Genomic DNA, 14,901 nt, shown 5'->3' with positions numbered 1-14,901 from the left:
CCTGCCAGGAAAGTCTGAGGTGCCAAGGTCTGCCCCAAGACTCCAGGCTCCATCCCAGGGTCCAGGCCCCACCCCCTCAGTAGCTTATCCCTAGCTGGGGCTCCCCCCATGGGAACGGGGACCAGCTGGCCGGAAGCGCCAAACTGCGTCCCTGTCCAAGCCCCGGGGATCAATCAGGCCGAGGAGTTAATTATGTAATGAGGGGGCAGGGGGTCGAGGCTAATGAAGCCTGGCGGGGAGGGGAGAAGGGGAGGGTACCCAGGTATCCGGCCCCCTCTTGTACCCCTTCCAGGCCCCAGGGGTCTCCACCCTAGCCCAACTCCAGGGCCCCAAAGAGGGAGGGGCTGTGATCCTGGGTCTGGAAGGGGCTGAGCTGTGAGCTATAAAGGGGGCATCTCTCAGCACCAGGGGACTCTAGGCAGCGAGACCTGAGGCCAGACAGGACTACTCCATGTATCATCCAAGAGAGTTGTACCCCTCCCTGGGGACTGGCTACCGCCTTGGGCCCCCCCAGCCAGTGACCGATTCCAGCTTCCCGCCTGCCCTGGGAGAGGGCTACCGCTACCCTGGTGAGCTTTGGGACGAGCTCCTATGTAGGGATTGGGGGTTGCTGTGGCCCTGGGCTGGCTCCTCATTCTCCCCCCATCTCCAGATTTGGACACTCCCAAATTGGATTGCTTCCTCTCTGGGATTGAGGCTGCTCCTCGAACCCTGGCTGCTCCACCTCTGCCCCCTCTGCCCCCAGCCCTGGGCACTGAGCCGTCTCCTCCAGCCCCAGAGGCCCTTCATTCACTCCCTGGAGTCAGCCTGAGCCTGGAGAACCAGGAGCTGTGGAAAGAGTTCAATTCTGTGGGAACAGAGATGATCATCACCAAAGCTGGGAGGTGAGGGGGCTGGGCCAGGGTCACAGGACCCAGTATGTTCCTGGTGGGGGTCTCTTGGGAAAGGCAGAGTTCCTGGTGATGGGGCTAGGTTTGAAGGTTTCTAGGGGGGCCAGAGCTCTGCCTGAGTTCAGAATGTGATCGTGGCCTGGGTCAGGGGTTACTCAGTGACTGGATCAGGGGTCATGTTGTGGCAAGGGTCTGTTGAGTCGTGGCTGGCTTAGGAACCAACCTATGGCAACAGTCATAGGTCAGCCTGGGCCATGGTCAGAAAGTCTGGCTGGATTATAGCTTAGTATGTGGCCTAAACCAAGGGGTCAGTCTGTGGCTGGAGTAGGGGTTCAGACTATAGGATCAAGGGCCAGACTAGGGTCTGACTATAGAGTCAGTGACCAACATCAGGGAAGTCTGGTTAGGATCAGGGTGTTAGGGTTTGTCAGGATGTGACTAGATCCAGGGTCACCCCAGAGGCAGGGATATGGCCAGTGTGTGGTCTTGTGGTGGTCTTTCTAGGCCAGGAGCTCGAGCTCAAGCCCTAGCATGGTGTCTTCTGCCCCACTGAAAGCACGGCTTTTTTTATTGTTGTTGGTTAATCCTCACCTGAGGACATTTTTTTCCATTGATTTTTAGAGAGAGTGGAAGGCAGAGGGAGAGAGAAACAAGCAATGTGAGAGAGACACATGGACTGGTTGCCTTCTGCGTGCACCCTAACTGGGACTGGGGTTCGAGCTTGCAACCCAGGTACATGCCCTTGACCAGGAATCAAACCGGCAACCCTTCAGTGTGTGGGCCAATGCTCCAACTACTGAGTCACACCAGCCAGGGTGAGGGTGGGGTTTTTTGTTTGTTTTAGTCTGAAGCAAGATTTTCCAGCAGCAGTAGATTCTGGTGCTGGAGATCTGGTGAGATCAAGGTAGAGCGCGAGGAGGCTCCTGCCAAGATTTCCAGAAAAGTGTTATCGCCTCTGCTTCTGCAATGGAGTTTGAAGGGCCAGGGGTCAGGAGCACGAGCTCTGCTCCAACCTGCTGTGTGACCCTGGTCAGATCACCTAACCTGTCTCTCATGTTTCCTATCTATAAAATGAGATGAAACAAGCTTCCAGACCCTACCCTCAGCTCTAACTCCAGCTCTAAGGTTCTGACAAAACTGTGAGCGGGTGGCTCTGCACCCTTGCCAGTGCTGTGCTTGCCTCTGGCTGTTTGGTGGCTCCAGGCCTCTCCCGTCCTCTCCCGTCCTCTCCCCCATCCAGGCGCATGTTCCCTGCTTGCCGAGTATCAGTCACTGGCCTGGACCCCGAGGCCCGCTACCTGTTCCTCCTGGATGTGGTGCCAGTGGACGGGGCTCGCTACCGTTGGCAGGGCCGGCGCTGGGAGCCCAGTGGCAAGGCAGAGCCTCGCCTGCCTGACCGTGTCTACATTCACCCTGACTCTCCCGCTACTGGTGCGCACTGGATGCGGCAGCCTGTGTCTTTCCATCGTGTCAAGCTCACCAACAGCACACTGGACCCCCATGGCCACGTGAGGCCCAGGCTGGGACCCAGGCTGGGGGTTGGGGTTAGAGCTCAGGGCAAGGGGTCACTCCTGTTTCTTCCCTCCCAGCTGATCTTGCACTCCATGCACAAGTATCAGCCCCGCGTACACCTAGTGCGGGCCACGCAGCTTTGCAGCCAACACTGGGGGGGCGTTGCCTCCTTCCGCTTCCCTGAGACCATGTTCATCTCCGTGACAGCCTACCAGAACCCGCGTGTGAGTGACCCTGCTTGAGGGGCGTGGGGGTGGTACCCTGCCTAGGCTGCAGGAGCTTTGATTCTGAATGTGTGCCCCCAGATCACACAACTGAAGATTGCAGCCAACCCCTTTGCTAAGGGTTTCCGGGAGAACGGCAGAAACTGTAAGAGGTGGGCACCCTTCACTCACTCACTCATTCAGCAAATGTTTGTTAATCGCCCACTGTGGCACGTAGTGGGCAATTAATAAACATTTAATGGTAAGTAAAAACATTTATTCATTGACTTGACAAGTACTTATTTAGCTCCTATGTGCCAGGCACAATTCTAGGCACTGGAGAGGCATCAGTAAACAAGACAGACAAAAGCCCCATCCTGAGTTAATACTCTGGTGGGCAGACAGACAAACATGAGAAATAGATGTTAGGGATAAGTTCTAAAGATAAAATAAAGCAAGGAAGACAACTGGAGTGAGGTATTTATTAGGCAAGAGGCTTGAAAAGGCCTCACTGAGAAGAGACAAAGACTTGACAGGAATGTGGGAGGGAACCACGTGGGCATTTGGGAACAGCGCATGGAGGTAAGCACCAGCGTGTTCCCGACATGGGGCTGTGCCTGCAGTGGAGTGAGGTGACAGGGAAACAGATGCTGAACAGTAAAGGTTTGGTTAGGAGTTTGGCTTTTCTGAGTACAGCTCTGTGAGCTGGCCCTTGTCTTCCACGCAGGAGAGGGAGACAATCAAAAGGTTACCTTAACAAATATTAACAGTGTAACTATTGACAAATGTTATCGGGAGGGCATGTGGTGCTGTGAGAAGTCAAAGGACTTCCTTGAGCAAGTTGTCCCTGAACAGAGACCAGGAGGAGTTACACAGGTAAATGAGGAACAGAAAAGGCTGAAAGGCAACTAGTGAAGGGCCAGAGCAGGCAGGGTGGGATGAGCCTGTAGCGTGGGGAAGTTTCCATTGATCCCAAATGCAATAGGAAACCCCTGGAAAATTCTAAGTGGGGAGTAAGTCCCAGCTTTGCTACTTCCTAGTCATTTAATTCTCTGGCCTTCAGTTCCTTCATCTGAAAAATGGGTACAGTAATGACACCTACCTGGTAGGGTGAATATCTGGCACCTGGTAAATGCTACTGTAACTCATATTTCCCAGGGAGCGAGATGCCCGTGTTAAGAGAAAACTGCGGGGCCCAGAGCCAGTAGCCACAGAGGCCTATGGGAGTGGAGGTGAGTGGTATCAATGATGATGAGACCAGGCCTGAGACGCTGACCATCCTTAGCCCAACCTGTTTCTTCTGCCTCCCCAGATCCACCAGGTGGTCCCTGCGATTCCACACTGGGTGGGGATGCTCGTGAGTCAGATTCAGAGCACGCCCCAGCGTCCAGGGAAGCTGCCCCTGCCCCAGCTCCTCCATGTGGTGGCTCCAGTGCCGAGGCCTACCTTCTGCACCCTGCGGCTTTCCATGGGGCCCCCAGTCACCTTCCAACCAGGTGAGTGGGACAAGGGCACAACACTGGGCTATTCCAGTCTGGAGGTCCCTCTTCCATTCTCACACCTTTTTCCACTTCAGGAACCCCAGCTTCCCTCAGGCTCCAGATTCTGGGCACCCAGCCCCCTACTCAGCTGCATTCCTAGAGCTGCAGTCTGGGCCAGGAGGCTCAGGATACCCAGCAACTGCACACCCAGCACCCTTTGCCTCACATTTCCTCCAAGGGGGCCCCTTGCCCTTACCCTACCCTGGGCCTGGGGCCTACCTGGATGTGGGCTCCAAACCAATGTACTGAGCCACTGCTAGGCGCCCTCTGCCTCCCTCCCTCCGTCTTCCATCACAAATTTCCAGTTCCCTTCCCCCAGGCTGTAGCCCCCTCACTTCCACTGACCCCATCCCCCACACCAAATGGCTGCCTTGGGCCTCTCCTCCACCCCACTTCACACTTTGACTTCATTCCCACCCCCCTCTGGCTTCAAAGCTCTGGCTAAGCTGCTGGGAGTCCAGCTGGGGCCAGCTTCCCCTTCCAGGCTCTCACCTCAGTGTGAATAGAGGGAGGCTCTGCCGGACCAAATGGGGCCTTGGACCAGCACTACCAAATCCTGGGCTTCACCCTTGTGCTTAGCTAGTCATATCGCCTTGCTCCAGTGCGAGCCACACCAGTCTGTTCTCAGAACCAGAGTACTTTTGTTAATAAAACTCAAAAGATATCGGTGCTCTGGAAACATTGGGCTAATGGTGTTTGGCACTGGGAGGGACTGGGTGAGCAAAGGTTTTGTGGGGAGACCCTGGCCCCTGACCTAGACTTGCCATTTCCAGCTGCTTGATCTTGTGCGTGTAAATCCACTTGCTCTGGGCCTGGTTACTCTTCAAGAAAATGGGGGGATCAATGTCCTGACACTCACTGTTCTGAGAATTAAACAGGGCCATCTCCGAGAACCTGGCCCTTCACTTAGCACTCAGGAAGCCCTCAGGAGCAGTCACTGTCAGTGGATGGGGACCAGGAGGCTCTGGGCAAGTGAACTGGCCTGAGCCTCACCTTCCTGGTGGGGTCCATCCCAGGTCCCAGGCCAGCATCACTACTCATCCCCAATCAAGTCTGACACAAATCCAAAGACCATATTTCTAATATTAGAATTTTTTCTTTTTCTCAAAATTTTTATCTAAAAACAAACCAAAAAAAAGGAAAAGAAAAACAAAAATTATTGGAAACTTCATAGTTCAGGTGGGGAGAAAGGAGAGGAGCAAGGAGCTGAGGCCCCAAGCCTCTCCAGAGAAAGTCCTCACCCTCCAAGTGCCCTCTTTGAGGGGAGAGCAGAGCCGGGGACAGCCCCCCCATGCCCAGCTTCCATCTGGAGAAGAGGGTAGAGTCACAGTGGTCCAAGGGCCAGAGGGGCTGGAGTAGAGGCAGGGGCCGCAGGGGTCACAGGAAGTAGTCGGCCACGGGCTTTTTGGAGGGGATGCCCCTTGTCTCTTGGGGAGCAGCCTCAAAGATGATAAAATCTTTCTGGAGATGCTCATCCAGCTCCAAGATGGCGGCCACATTCCCACAGCTGAAAGTCGGAGGGTGGCAGTTAGAGTGTGTCAGCCTAGATCCCCACCCCTATCTTGACCCCGACCCAGGCAGCTCACCGGTAGCAGTAGTTGGGTGCTGACCACACAGTGAGCACAGTCTCATTGAAGTGCCACTTGTAACCTTCCATCACCAGTTGGTGGGCACGGCAGATCATGTCAATGTCATTGGCTGCATTGAACTGAGCCACCACGTCACTGCCAAATAGGTAGCCAGCCCCACGGGGGCTCACACCCCAGCCTGTTGTGTCTGAGGCAAATGAAGGCAAAGATGGGGAGAGGTGTCCTCAAGGCATCTGATTGCCCACTGCCCTTCAAAAGAGAATATCCTGTCCCCCTCCCCTAATCAGGCCTGTGGGGCAAGAGGACAAGGCCTGATTGTGTTCTGGGGGGCTTGGGGGACAGGACAGCAAATGTGGGAGCAGATAAGCTTTAATGAAGAAAGACTTGCTGACAGTTGGAGCCACCTCATAATCTGAGCAAGTATGCAACTTACTGTCCAAATAGGTACACAGACAAGTGAAAGGAGGTGCTCCTAAGACCACACCAGCACAGCAGGTGTGAACAAGGGCTGTTGCAGCTAGTCTGGGAGAGTAACAGGTCAGTCAGGCATGGCAGTGAGAGCGGAGGCTGTGTGTATTATAACAGGAGCCCTGGACATGTACCTGGGAAACTTGGATTTCAACCTCAGCTCTGCTCCATACTAGCTCAGGAACCCCACAAAATGAGGGGTCCTCAGGGGCCTATCATTCCAGGCATCTGACCTCTGCAGAAGCCCCTTTGCATTCAGGGAGCCAATGATTTTGTCCTAAATAAGCCTCTGATACACAAGCCCTAATTTCGTCAGAGCTCAGAGCACCAGCTACCCCCACTGCTGCTGAGGGTGCCAGTCTGCAGATCAAGCACAGACCCAGTAAAGACCAGCCCACTCTACTCGTCCCCAAACATACTTGGTCTGACTGTCCCTTCAAGGTACTTGCTTTAACCCAAGGACTCCCTTAGTTTCTCGTCAAACTAAGGGTAAAGTCTGGCTGTGCCTCCCCCACCTGCCCTCACCTTCAGGGTCAGACCAGAGCAGGTCACACATGGGCCCATCGTGAGGCACCTCTTGCTTTCGGTCAATCGTCCGGATCTGGTCAAGGGTCTGGATGGAGGGGGAGAGGCCCCCATGCACACAGAAGATCTACAGGGGAGAGCAAGGCAAGAGGGAAGGGAGGCTAAGGTCCACCACCTCTTCCATTTCTCCCATCCCCATGGAGCCCTGTGGCCAGCCTACCTTGCCATCGATGATGGCTGACAGGCTGAGGTAGTCAAAGATCTCAGTGCAGTAGCGCCACACAGTCACCGAGCCATATTTACGCAGGCACTCATCATAGAAGCCATAAACCTGGGTGATCTGGCGGCTCTCATGGTTGCCCCGGATCAGGGTGATTCGGTCAGGATAGCGAACCTGGAAGTAACCACCAAGCTAGGGCTGGGGTCTAGGCTCTCTCTCTCCCTCCTAGATCTCACATCTGCCAGCCCCACTCCATCCTCACCACCACTGCCCTGGCCCACATTCACGTCATATCTTGCCCAAATGGTGTTGCACCCGCCTCACAGGCTCCCAGTCCCGCCTCCAGAGAATACAAAGCTGATCCCCTTTCCCCCATCAACTATGAACCTAATGGCTCCTCTTTTACCTACCAGATAGAGTCCAAGTCCTTAGCAAAACATTAAAGGCGCTTTGTCATCTGGCCCCTTATAACCTCTCCCCAACCAGTGTGCTGTATCCAGTTGAACTCAACTCCTTGTCACTTTCTGAACACAATGAGTCTCTATTCTTTCCCCTACAATGCCACCCCTCTGACCTCATCCTCCAGGGGCCCAATCAGGTGCCCCCAAGTCAAGGAAAGCTTCTGTGACCACCCTTGCCAAGCAGAATCTGTTATCACCAGCAGCACAGCTCAGAGTTGGGAGTGGATGGAGCAGGAGAGGAGGGCAGGAGGGATGCAGACAGGTCAGGCCTGAAGTGGCCCTGGTTTGGGCTCCAGAAGACAGCAGTTCCTACCTTAAGTGCCAGCAGCAGGAGGAACGTTTCAACGCTGTAGAAACCACGATCCACAAAGTCCCCCATGAAGAGGTAGTTGGTCTCAGGGACGTCGCCACCCACCTGAGGGGAGGGAAAAGGTCCTAAACTGTCGCCTACCCAATCAAGTTGAAGCCCTTCTTTCACAAAGGGCCCACCAGACTAAAGGCCTCTTGCCCCCACTCCACTCACCAAATTCAAAGTCTTCCCTTTAAAGGGACCTTCCATCACCCTCCAGGTCACCTTCCCCAGTGTTTACCCACACTTACTCTGAACAGCTCCTTGAGGTCATAGAATTGTCCGTGAATGTCACCGCATACCTGGAAGTGAAAAGGTGGATGGGAACTCACAGTGTGAAAGCCTCAGCTCCCAGGGGCTGTCTTCAAATTATCACTCTTGGCTAAGCCTCTACTTCTCAGGGCCAAAAATCTACTCTCCCACCCCAAGTTAGCCTGGTCTGGAATCAACCTCCATCCCACACTGAATGCCAACTATTCTTAGGGCAAGAGCTAAAACCAGGTCTTTCCAGCTAGACCTGCAGTTCCTAGAGGACCCGGCCCCTCCTTTCCCTACTCCCCTCAAGGTACCCAGAATGAAGTTATTGGTAACACAGAACATATAGAAACACGTAGAAAAGAATCACTTACCAAAATAAAGAGTCCTTCTGCCCTGGCCAAGAGTATCCCCCAACAAATCAAAAGACCCTTCCCATAACTTCTATTTCTTATAGCGAGGGACCCTTGAAGATGGGGCTCCCAGGGATGAGGGAGCCCACAAGACTATAAGGAATGTCTATGTACCTAATAGACCAAGATAGGCCCTGGAGGGACAGAGGTACTCACTGTGACTGGCGAGTCCACCCTCTGAACGTTGCTCTCCTCTACCAAGATCTCTCTGGAGATAGAAGACCAGGGTCACCAAGCCAGGCCAGCCCAGCCCAATTCCTGACCTTTTTGTGGGGGGAGGGGAGGATATGTGGCGGTGCTTGAACCTCTACAGGACAGAAGTGAGGTGTGCAATTTCCCCAGGAAAGGCTGACCACAGCCCCCACTGCTCAGTACCCTTCCATGGTTCCCCCACTGCCAACAGGCCAAAGCCCAAACTCTCATTCCAGCTTTCAAAGCCTTTCCAAGTAGGCTCTGACTTTCCCAGCTTTGACCTCGCAACCCCCACCCTCCGCTACTTCCTTTCATGCACCCCGCACTCCCAGAAAACAGACCTCCTCTCCAGACAGAGCCCTCTGCTCACTCAGTCTGGAGTGCTCCAAGACTGCCCTTGGCGGAGACCTTAGAGTCCTTCTCTGCCTATCACAGGGGCCTTCTCCCAGGCTGTCCAAAGACACTCAGGGGCTTGCCCTGAGCAGGCCAGTCATCAAAGTGATCTTCAAAGTGATACGCTGTTGCTGCCGTTTTCATTATTGATTTAGAGGAAGTGAGGACTTGTTCTTTTATCTCTCCTTGCAGTGCAGTCTACTTCTACTTGAGTGAGCATGACACAAAACCACTGTCAGGTTCAGACACCCGATTTTAGTAGTACCAGATTTCCTCCTTGGTATCGGCAGCATTCCAGTTCATACCATGGGCCAGGACTCTAGTATGAGTTTTGCACGGATGATGCATGCAATCAAACCACCACTCTCAAAGGCAAGAACTATGATGATTCCTACTTCTCAGACTAAGAAAATGGTCAAAGTCATATAGGTGGGACTTGAATCAAGGCAGCCTGGCTCCAGGCACTTTCATCAGGCCACTCTGATACGGCCCAGGCACTTGCTCAACCCTCATTCTGCCAGTCTCCTCCTAGGAGATTAGGTCCCTGGGGCATTCTGCATGACAGAGACAGTCCCAGGGAGGTGCACTTTGGCCTTACGTGAATGGGAGGGACAAGGCACTGGCTGTGTGTGGGGGGGGGCCAGGCAGCAACCAGGCTCTCCCACCTGCAATGCACCTCGTGTTGAACATCCTTCCACATCAACTGCTCATCAACCTTTCCAACTGACCTGGGGCGCTGCTTTCCATCCTCATCTGACAGGTAAAGAAACCAAGGCTTAGAGGAAAAAGGGGCAGGGTCAAGGTCACCAAGCTGGAGAGTGTCTGAAACGGAACACAGGAGCCCAGCTTCCTGAGAACTTATGCCAGCCTCTTCCAGACTCCAGGTCAAAACCTCACCTCAGTGCCAGTAGGGCCCCAGCAGGTCTGGAAGTGAGGCCCAGCCTCCAACCCATCTCTGTCACTTGCAATACATCACCAACCCTCTCAGGGCTCACACCTGCTCACCTTTACTTCCACAACTAACACTGTCTTTAGTAAGTGCTTACGAAAGTGCCAGGGCCTGTCCTGATACAAAGAATCTCATTTGAGTTTCATAAAGATTACAAAGACTTGGAAAGGTAAAGTGACTTGACCGGGGTCATACTGTTCAGAGACAAAATTCATACTGAAGACCACCTGATTCAAAACCCTCTGCTCTTCAAATATGCTGACTTTTTTATAGAAGCAAGTCCAGCTCACACACTTCAGGCCTCTGAAATTCCCCGGGTTTGAGCCTGTATACCCTTTGAGGAAGCCGAAGCTGTTAACACTACCAGCCTTGGCCTGAGTCCCTGGTGGGTCACCAGGAGGCCATGGTCAAGTGCTAGAGTTGGCCCTCCTTCAGACCATGCCTGGAATGATAGTGACCAACTCAGGCCTCAGTCTAGTACCTCCTAGCTCCATGTCCGTTTCAGTTAGGACCTTCCCACCCCTCAATCCTCTGTACCTCGGCTGCCTCTCACACAGCCTCAACGTCTCTGCCTGGCTGTCCATGAGCATGGAGTATAGTAAAAGACCTGGATCCAAAAACCAACCTCCCCTCCAACTAGATGTGAGACTGCAGGCAAGACCTTATCTTCTCTGAGACTCGGATTTCTCGTCGGTGAAATACTCACCCCTGCGCTGCATATTCCATAGGGCTATGGAAAGAACAACAGAGACTGAATACATAACTTCTCCGTTATTCTGGAAACTCCACCAAACTATCCAAGCTTTAGCTATCATCACCACCAAATTGACCCAGGTCCTACGGAGGCAGATAAGACTTATGGGAAAAAGAATGGTGCCACGCAGCTGGTTTAAGTTCCTAAAAATGCCATCAAGACAGAGAAAAGCAGGCAAAACATAGAAAAGCCACAGACAAGCATTAAAAAAGGGGCCTTGCCCAGCCGAGACTGGCTCAGCGGTTGAGAATCAGCCTAGGATCCAGGAGATCACGGTTCCATTCCCGGTCAGGGCACATGGCTGGGGTGTGGGCTCGATCCCCAGTTGGGGGCCTGCAGGAGGCAGCCGATCAATGACAACTCTCTCATCATTGATGTTTCCATATCTCTTTCTCCCTCTCCCTTCCTCTCTCTGAAATCAATATAGATATATTTAAAAAAATGAAAATAAAAATAAAAAGGGTCCTTGCCTGTTCATGAGCATAGAGTATAGTAAAAGACCTGGATCCAAAAACCCATGCAGGCCAGGTCTGGGGGCTACAGGTCTGGGGGAGCAGGGCAAAGCCAAGAAAAGAGCCTGACAACCACAAGTTCAGAACCCAGCTCTACCACTTTCTCTCTAGGTGACCTCAGTCAAGTCACTACACCTCTAGGCATCACCGGCCTCCTGTTATGTAAAATGGAGCAAACAATTCCAACCTCACAAGATTGCTGTGGGGAGGAAATGGATATAAACTCTTTGCCAGTACAAGGTCAGGCTAATAGTGGGCCTGCTGTTCAATAAATGTAGAGTAATTCTGCTGGCTTTTTTCCACAACTCTCCAGCATGGTAGAAGCCAAAGTCAAACAGTACCTCAGAGGAGGCAGGTAACTGGTCCCCTCACTGTTGCCCACATATCTCAGGCCTCCACTCCTACTCTCATCCTGCTTGAAATGCCTTCCTCACTGGCCCTGCTCCCAATGGCTATCCAAATTATCCAATGTAAGTCGAGCACTTACATTGTACCAAAGCACTAAGTTCATCCCAACTACCAACTTACTGACTCTTCACAACCATCTTATTAAGTAGTATTATTCCCAGTTTACAGATGGAAAAACTGAGTTTCAGAGATCTTACCAACAGCTAGTAAGTGGCAAAGCTCAGATTCCAACCTACAGCCATGACATTCCAAAGCCTGGGATCTTAATCACTACCTTATCCTACTTCCCACAGAACTCAAGCTGGGCCCCCTTTCATATCATGCTTAATCCTACTCCACCTTATTTGCTACCATGTCTTAGGCTCCCACACTCAACACAAGAGTGATCCAACTCCACCTTGCTTTATGGCCTGAAAAGAACAGGACGCAAAGAACTGGCTTCAGACTCCACCCCTTAGCTGCTGGTTAACTGTGAACATGAGAGTCCTCATCTGTAAAACGGGGGCAATACTACCCAACTTTAAGGGTTGTTGTTAGAATTAAAAGTATTTTATAAACCAGAGTGTCATTAGCTTTTCTGTCCTGAACTTCTGTTCTCGCTGACATTCCCGTTTATCATCGTATTCTTCAAAGTCTACCCCCAAAGTTCAGTTCCTTCAAAAGCCTTCTCTGTTCCCCCAACCAATAAGGCTGTTTCCCTGATCGCTTTAAATACTTTCTGTAACTCTAGAACTCCACTGAAAACACATCATCTAACACTTTAAGTATCTTTATCCAGGTCTGTCTTCCCCCAAAAGGCTGGTTCTCCTCCAGGAAAGTGGCCCCATTCCGCTCTTCTCTGGGAATGTTTCCAGGATGAGCCAGGCCCAAAGTTCTCGGCTGGGTTTGCCCTAGGCCGGAACCCCTGAGCAGCGGAACCCTTTCCCCAGGGCCAGGGGGCTCACCTGGCCTTGGCGCACAGGGCTTTGACTTCGCTCTCCTTGATGAGCTCGCAGCGTCGCAGCTGCTCGATCTGCCGGTCCAGGTCGCTGATCTCCGCCATGGCCCACCCCCCCGGCGCGGGTCAGAGCCGGGGCCGCCGGCCCCTCCGCGCCGCACAGGGGTCTCCTGGGAGAGGCGAAGGCGAGCCCGCATAAGAATGTCCGCAGGGGGTGCCAGGATTGGGGGGGGGGATCGATCCTGAAGCTGGCCCACCCCCCGACACACACACCCTCCCCTCACTTCGTCCCACCGCCCTGGCCGCCCCCTGCTAAGTCCCGTCGAACCCCGAAGGTCCCGCGTTAGGGACGGTGGCGTAGAAGGGTCCCCGACTATTACCCCCGCTGCGACTTCGGCTCCGGCTCTCGGGCTCCCAGCCTTCCTCTTTCCCTCCGCTTTGGGCCGCCGCCACCGCCACTTCTCCTTCCGGCCCCTCTGCGGAAGCAAAGAGAGGCCAGTTCCGCCGCGCGTCGGAAGTGGCGTCATACACACCCTCCCCTCCCTCGCCGCACCCTTGCCCCGCCTCCCAAGCGGAGCCCGGGGAACCGGATGTCCGCCTCGTGCGGGCGGAACTGATGGCGGGCGGACCGAGGGTGCTGCTGCTCTGAGGGCTGAGCGACCCTGGCAGTCGCATCGCGTCTCGGTCAGGGGAACTGAAGCTTAGCCCGGCCTCCGCCGTGACTTTATGTTGCGCGATTTTGTTTACCTGTTGTCGGCCTTCCCCATTACGACCCGAGGACTGGAACTTGGGGTTCACCCCTGCAGCCCCAGTGCTTAGAACAAGGCCTGGCACAGCAGGCATACATAAGTATTTCTTAAGTGGATCAAGGAATCTCGGCCCAAATCTTCCATGGCCACAGAGAAATCTCTGCATGGAGCACCTCCGAAGTTGGTGGCAGAAATCCACCAAGCCCAGGCCTCAGTCAATACGGCCTCTGATTCCAGAATGGTCCCCTTTACACCCCTCAGTTGCTGTCTTTTGTCTTCAAATTTTATTCCTTTTTTTTTAAGAGGAGGAAACTGGCTTAGAGAAGTTGCATAGCTTGTTCACGTTTGCACAGCTAACAATCGGGTTTGAATCAAGGTTGAAATTTGAACCCAGGAAAGCGGAGTTCTAATTTATGCTCCACCTATCACTTGTACATTCCGGAACTCACGTTGTCATAACAAGTCCAAAACTCCCTAAAGTGGTGAGTTCCTCTGCTTCCCCAGTCTCTTTTGCTGCAGGCAGAGGAAGCAACTGGTCCTAAAGCAAACTTCACAGTGTCTTGCACACATTGCTCCCTTATGGAATGCCCTTTTCACTATTTTCTGTTCACCTTCAATTTTCATTTGCTTTATTTCAGATGTTTCAGAGTTGATGGTAGGCACAGAAGTGAGGGCCAAAGCTTGGAGGGGCACTAGGAGAGGGTTGATTTTGTATGTAGGCAACATATGCAAATGGACCAAGTTCTTAAACTCTTAGAAGGTCCTAGGGTAAATCAGTTCTATGCTTATCACTACATGGATTTAGTAGGTCCAGAGAGATCAGAAAGGTCAAGATTATTTTTTCTGTCTAACGGGGAGCTCAGACAGGAAAGGGCCTGTATCAGGAAATTTGGGAAGTGGCAGGAATATTACATCCCTGGTTATGACTAGGATCTTTAACAGCTGAGAATATCTGGTGTATTTACTGCTGCACCCCAGGCTGGGTGACTGGGGAAGGGTTCAAGGCATGACATAGGGGTAAGTGCAGGGCCCTCATTCTGGCTTCATGGAACGCAGCACCTAGAGTTCTGTGTGTGTCTGCATTGTTGAGGTGTTGGAGAGGATTCCAGGTTCTTCAAGGGGTTCCACAATCCAAGAAGACTAAGAAGCCAGTTCTAATCCCATTTCTTATTAAGATGGGAAAATGGACAGGCTCAACAGTGTAGATTAAGGAGATATGCATTAATGGTCTTATTTCCACCAAGAAACAGTGTGATCTCCAGCAATAAAGCCTTAAGCATAAATTGGGAATAACACATACTCATACAGAACACTTATCATGTTGCCTGGCTCACAGACTCAGGAAATCTTGGCTGTGGTCAGTGGCTGTTTTTGTCACAGGGGCCTTCTGTACCCTTGAGCTGTAGGCCTAAAAGTGAGGCTGAGCCTGCAGCTTTCTACAACTAGCAGTTATACACACACTCCCCAACTATAAGCCTTATCTGATGCTGCTGGTAGAAGGGGAAAGAGCCCCTGGTGGTTGGTAGAAAATTTCACAAACTCTCCTCTTGGAGCCTTGGACAAATATAAGACAAAACAAAA

The 14,901-nt window shown here is 52.7% G+C and overlaps 2 protein-coding genes across 4 annotated transcripts; one reads left to right on the top strand and one right to left on the bottom strand.

The window, feature by feature from the left end:
- Positions 1 to 408: 408 nt before the first annotated feature.
- TBX6 (T-box transcription factor 6) lies at positions 409 to 4,657 on the top strand. Its single transcript, XM_081132946.1, has 8 exons — positions 409 to 569; positions 653 to 884; positions 2,131 to 2,398; positions 2,480 to 2,626; positions 2,708 to 2,778; positions 3,764 to 3,837; positions 3,918 to 4,101; positions 4,182 to 4,657. The coding sequence occupies exons 1-8, from the start codon at positions 452 to 454 to the stop codon at positions 4,393 to 4,395; spliced, it is 1,308 nt and encodes a 435-aa protein (XP_080989072.1). The 5' UTR covers positions 409 to 451; the 3' UTR covers positions 4,396 to 4,657.
- A 554-nt stretch (positions 4,658 to 5,211) lies between these two features.
- Positions 5,212 to 13,084, bottom strand: PPP4C (protein phosphatase 4 catalytic subunit). 3 transcript variants are annotated; one of them, XM_081132948.1, is made up of 10 exons: positions 12,952 to 13,055; positions 12,579 to 12,741; positions 9,677 to 9,764; positions 8,583 to 8,634; positions 8,010 to 8,060; positions 7,723 to 7,824; positions 6,949 to 7,122; positions 6,729 to 6,855; positions 5,733 to 5,922; positions 5,212 to 5,653 (listed from the first exon to the last, which is right to left on the bottom strand). In XM_081132948.1, the coding sequence occupies exons 3-10, from the start codon at positions 9,709 to 9,711 to the stop codon at positions 5,524 to 5,526; spliced, it is 861 nt and encodes a 286-aa protein (XP_080989074.1). In that variant the 5' UTR covers positions 9,712 to 9,764; positions 12,579 to 12,741; positions 12,952 to 13,055; the 3' UTR covers positions 5,212 to 5,523. The 3 variants fall into 3 exon arrangements, with proteins under 3 accessions (XP_080989074.1, XP_080989075.1, XP_080989073.1); XM_081132949.1 differs by having other exon boundaries at positions 9,740 to 9,764; XM_081132947.1 differs by lacking the exon at positions 9,677 to 9,764 and having other exon boundaries at positions 12,952 to 13,084.
- Between the last annotated feature and the right edge of the window lie 1,817 nt (positions 13,085 to 14,901).

The sequence above is a fragment of the Miniopterus schreibersii genome (genome assembly GCF_964146895.1).
Source record: "Miniopterus schreibersii genome assembly, chromosome: 3".
Classification (NCBI taxonomy): Eukaryota; Metazoa; Chordata; class Mammalia; order Chiroptera; family Miniopteridae; genus Miniopterus; species Miniopterus schreibersii.
Note: the sequence above shows the minus strand (reverse complement) of the source record. Positions and strands in the feature narration are given on the sequence as shown.

Bases quoted from the DNA above. Each gene is read 5' to 3' on its own strand.
- TBX6 (XM_081132946.1), top strand. From the start codon at position 452: ATGTATCATCCAAGAGAGTTGTACCCCTCCCTGGGGACTGGCTACCGC. The intron at 570-652 runs GTGAGCTTTGGG...CCCCATCTCCAG, and splicing joins AGAGGGCTACCGCTACCCTG to ATTTGGACACTCCCAAATTG. The intron at 4,102-4,181 runs GTGAGTGGGACA...TTTCCACTTCAG, and splicing joins CCCAGTCACCTTCCAACCAG to GAACCCCAGCTTCCCTCAGG.
- PPP4C (XM_081132947.1), bottom strand. From the start codon at position 12,676: ATGGCGGAGATCAGCGACCTGGACCGGCAGATCGAGCAGCTGCGACGC. The intron at 7,825-8,009 runs GTAAGTGTGGGT...CCCTCCCCTCAG, and splicing joins ACCTCAAGGAGCTGTTCAGA to GTGGGTGGCGACGTCCCTGA. The intron at 7,123-7,722 runs GTAGGAACTGCT...GGTTACTTCCAG, and splicing joins TCCTGCTGCTGGCACTTAAG to GTTCGCTATCCTGACCGAAT.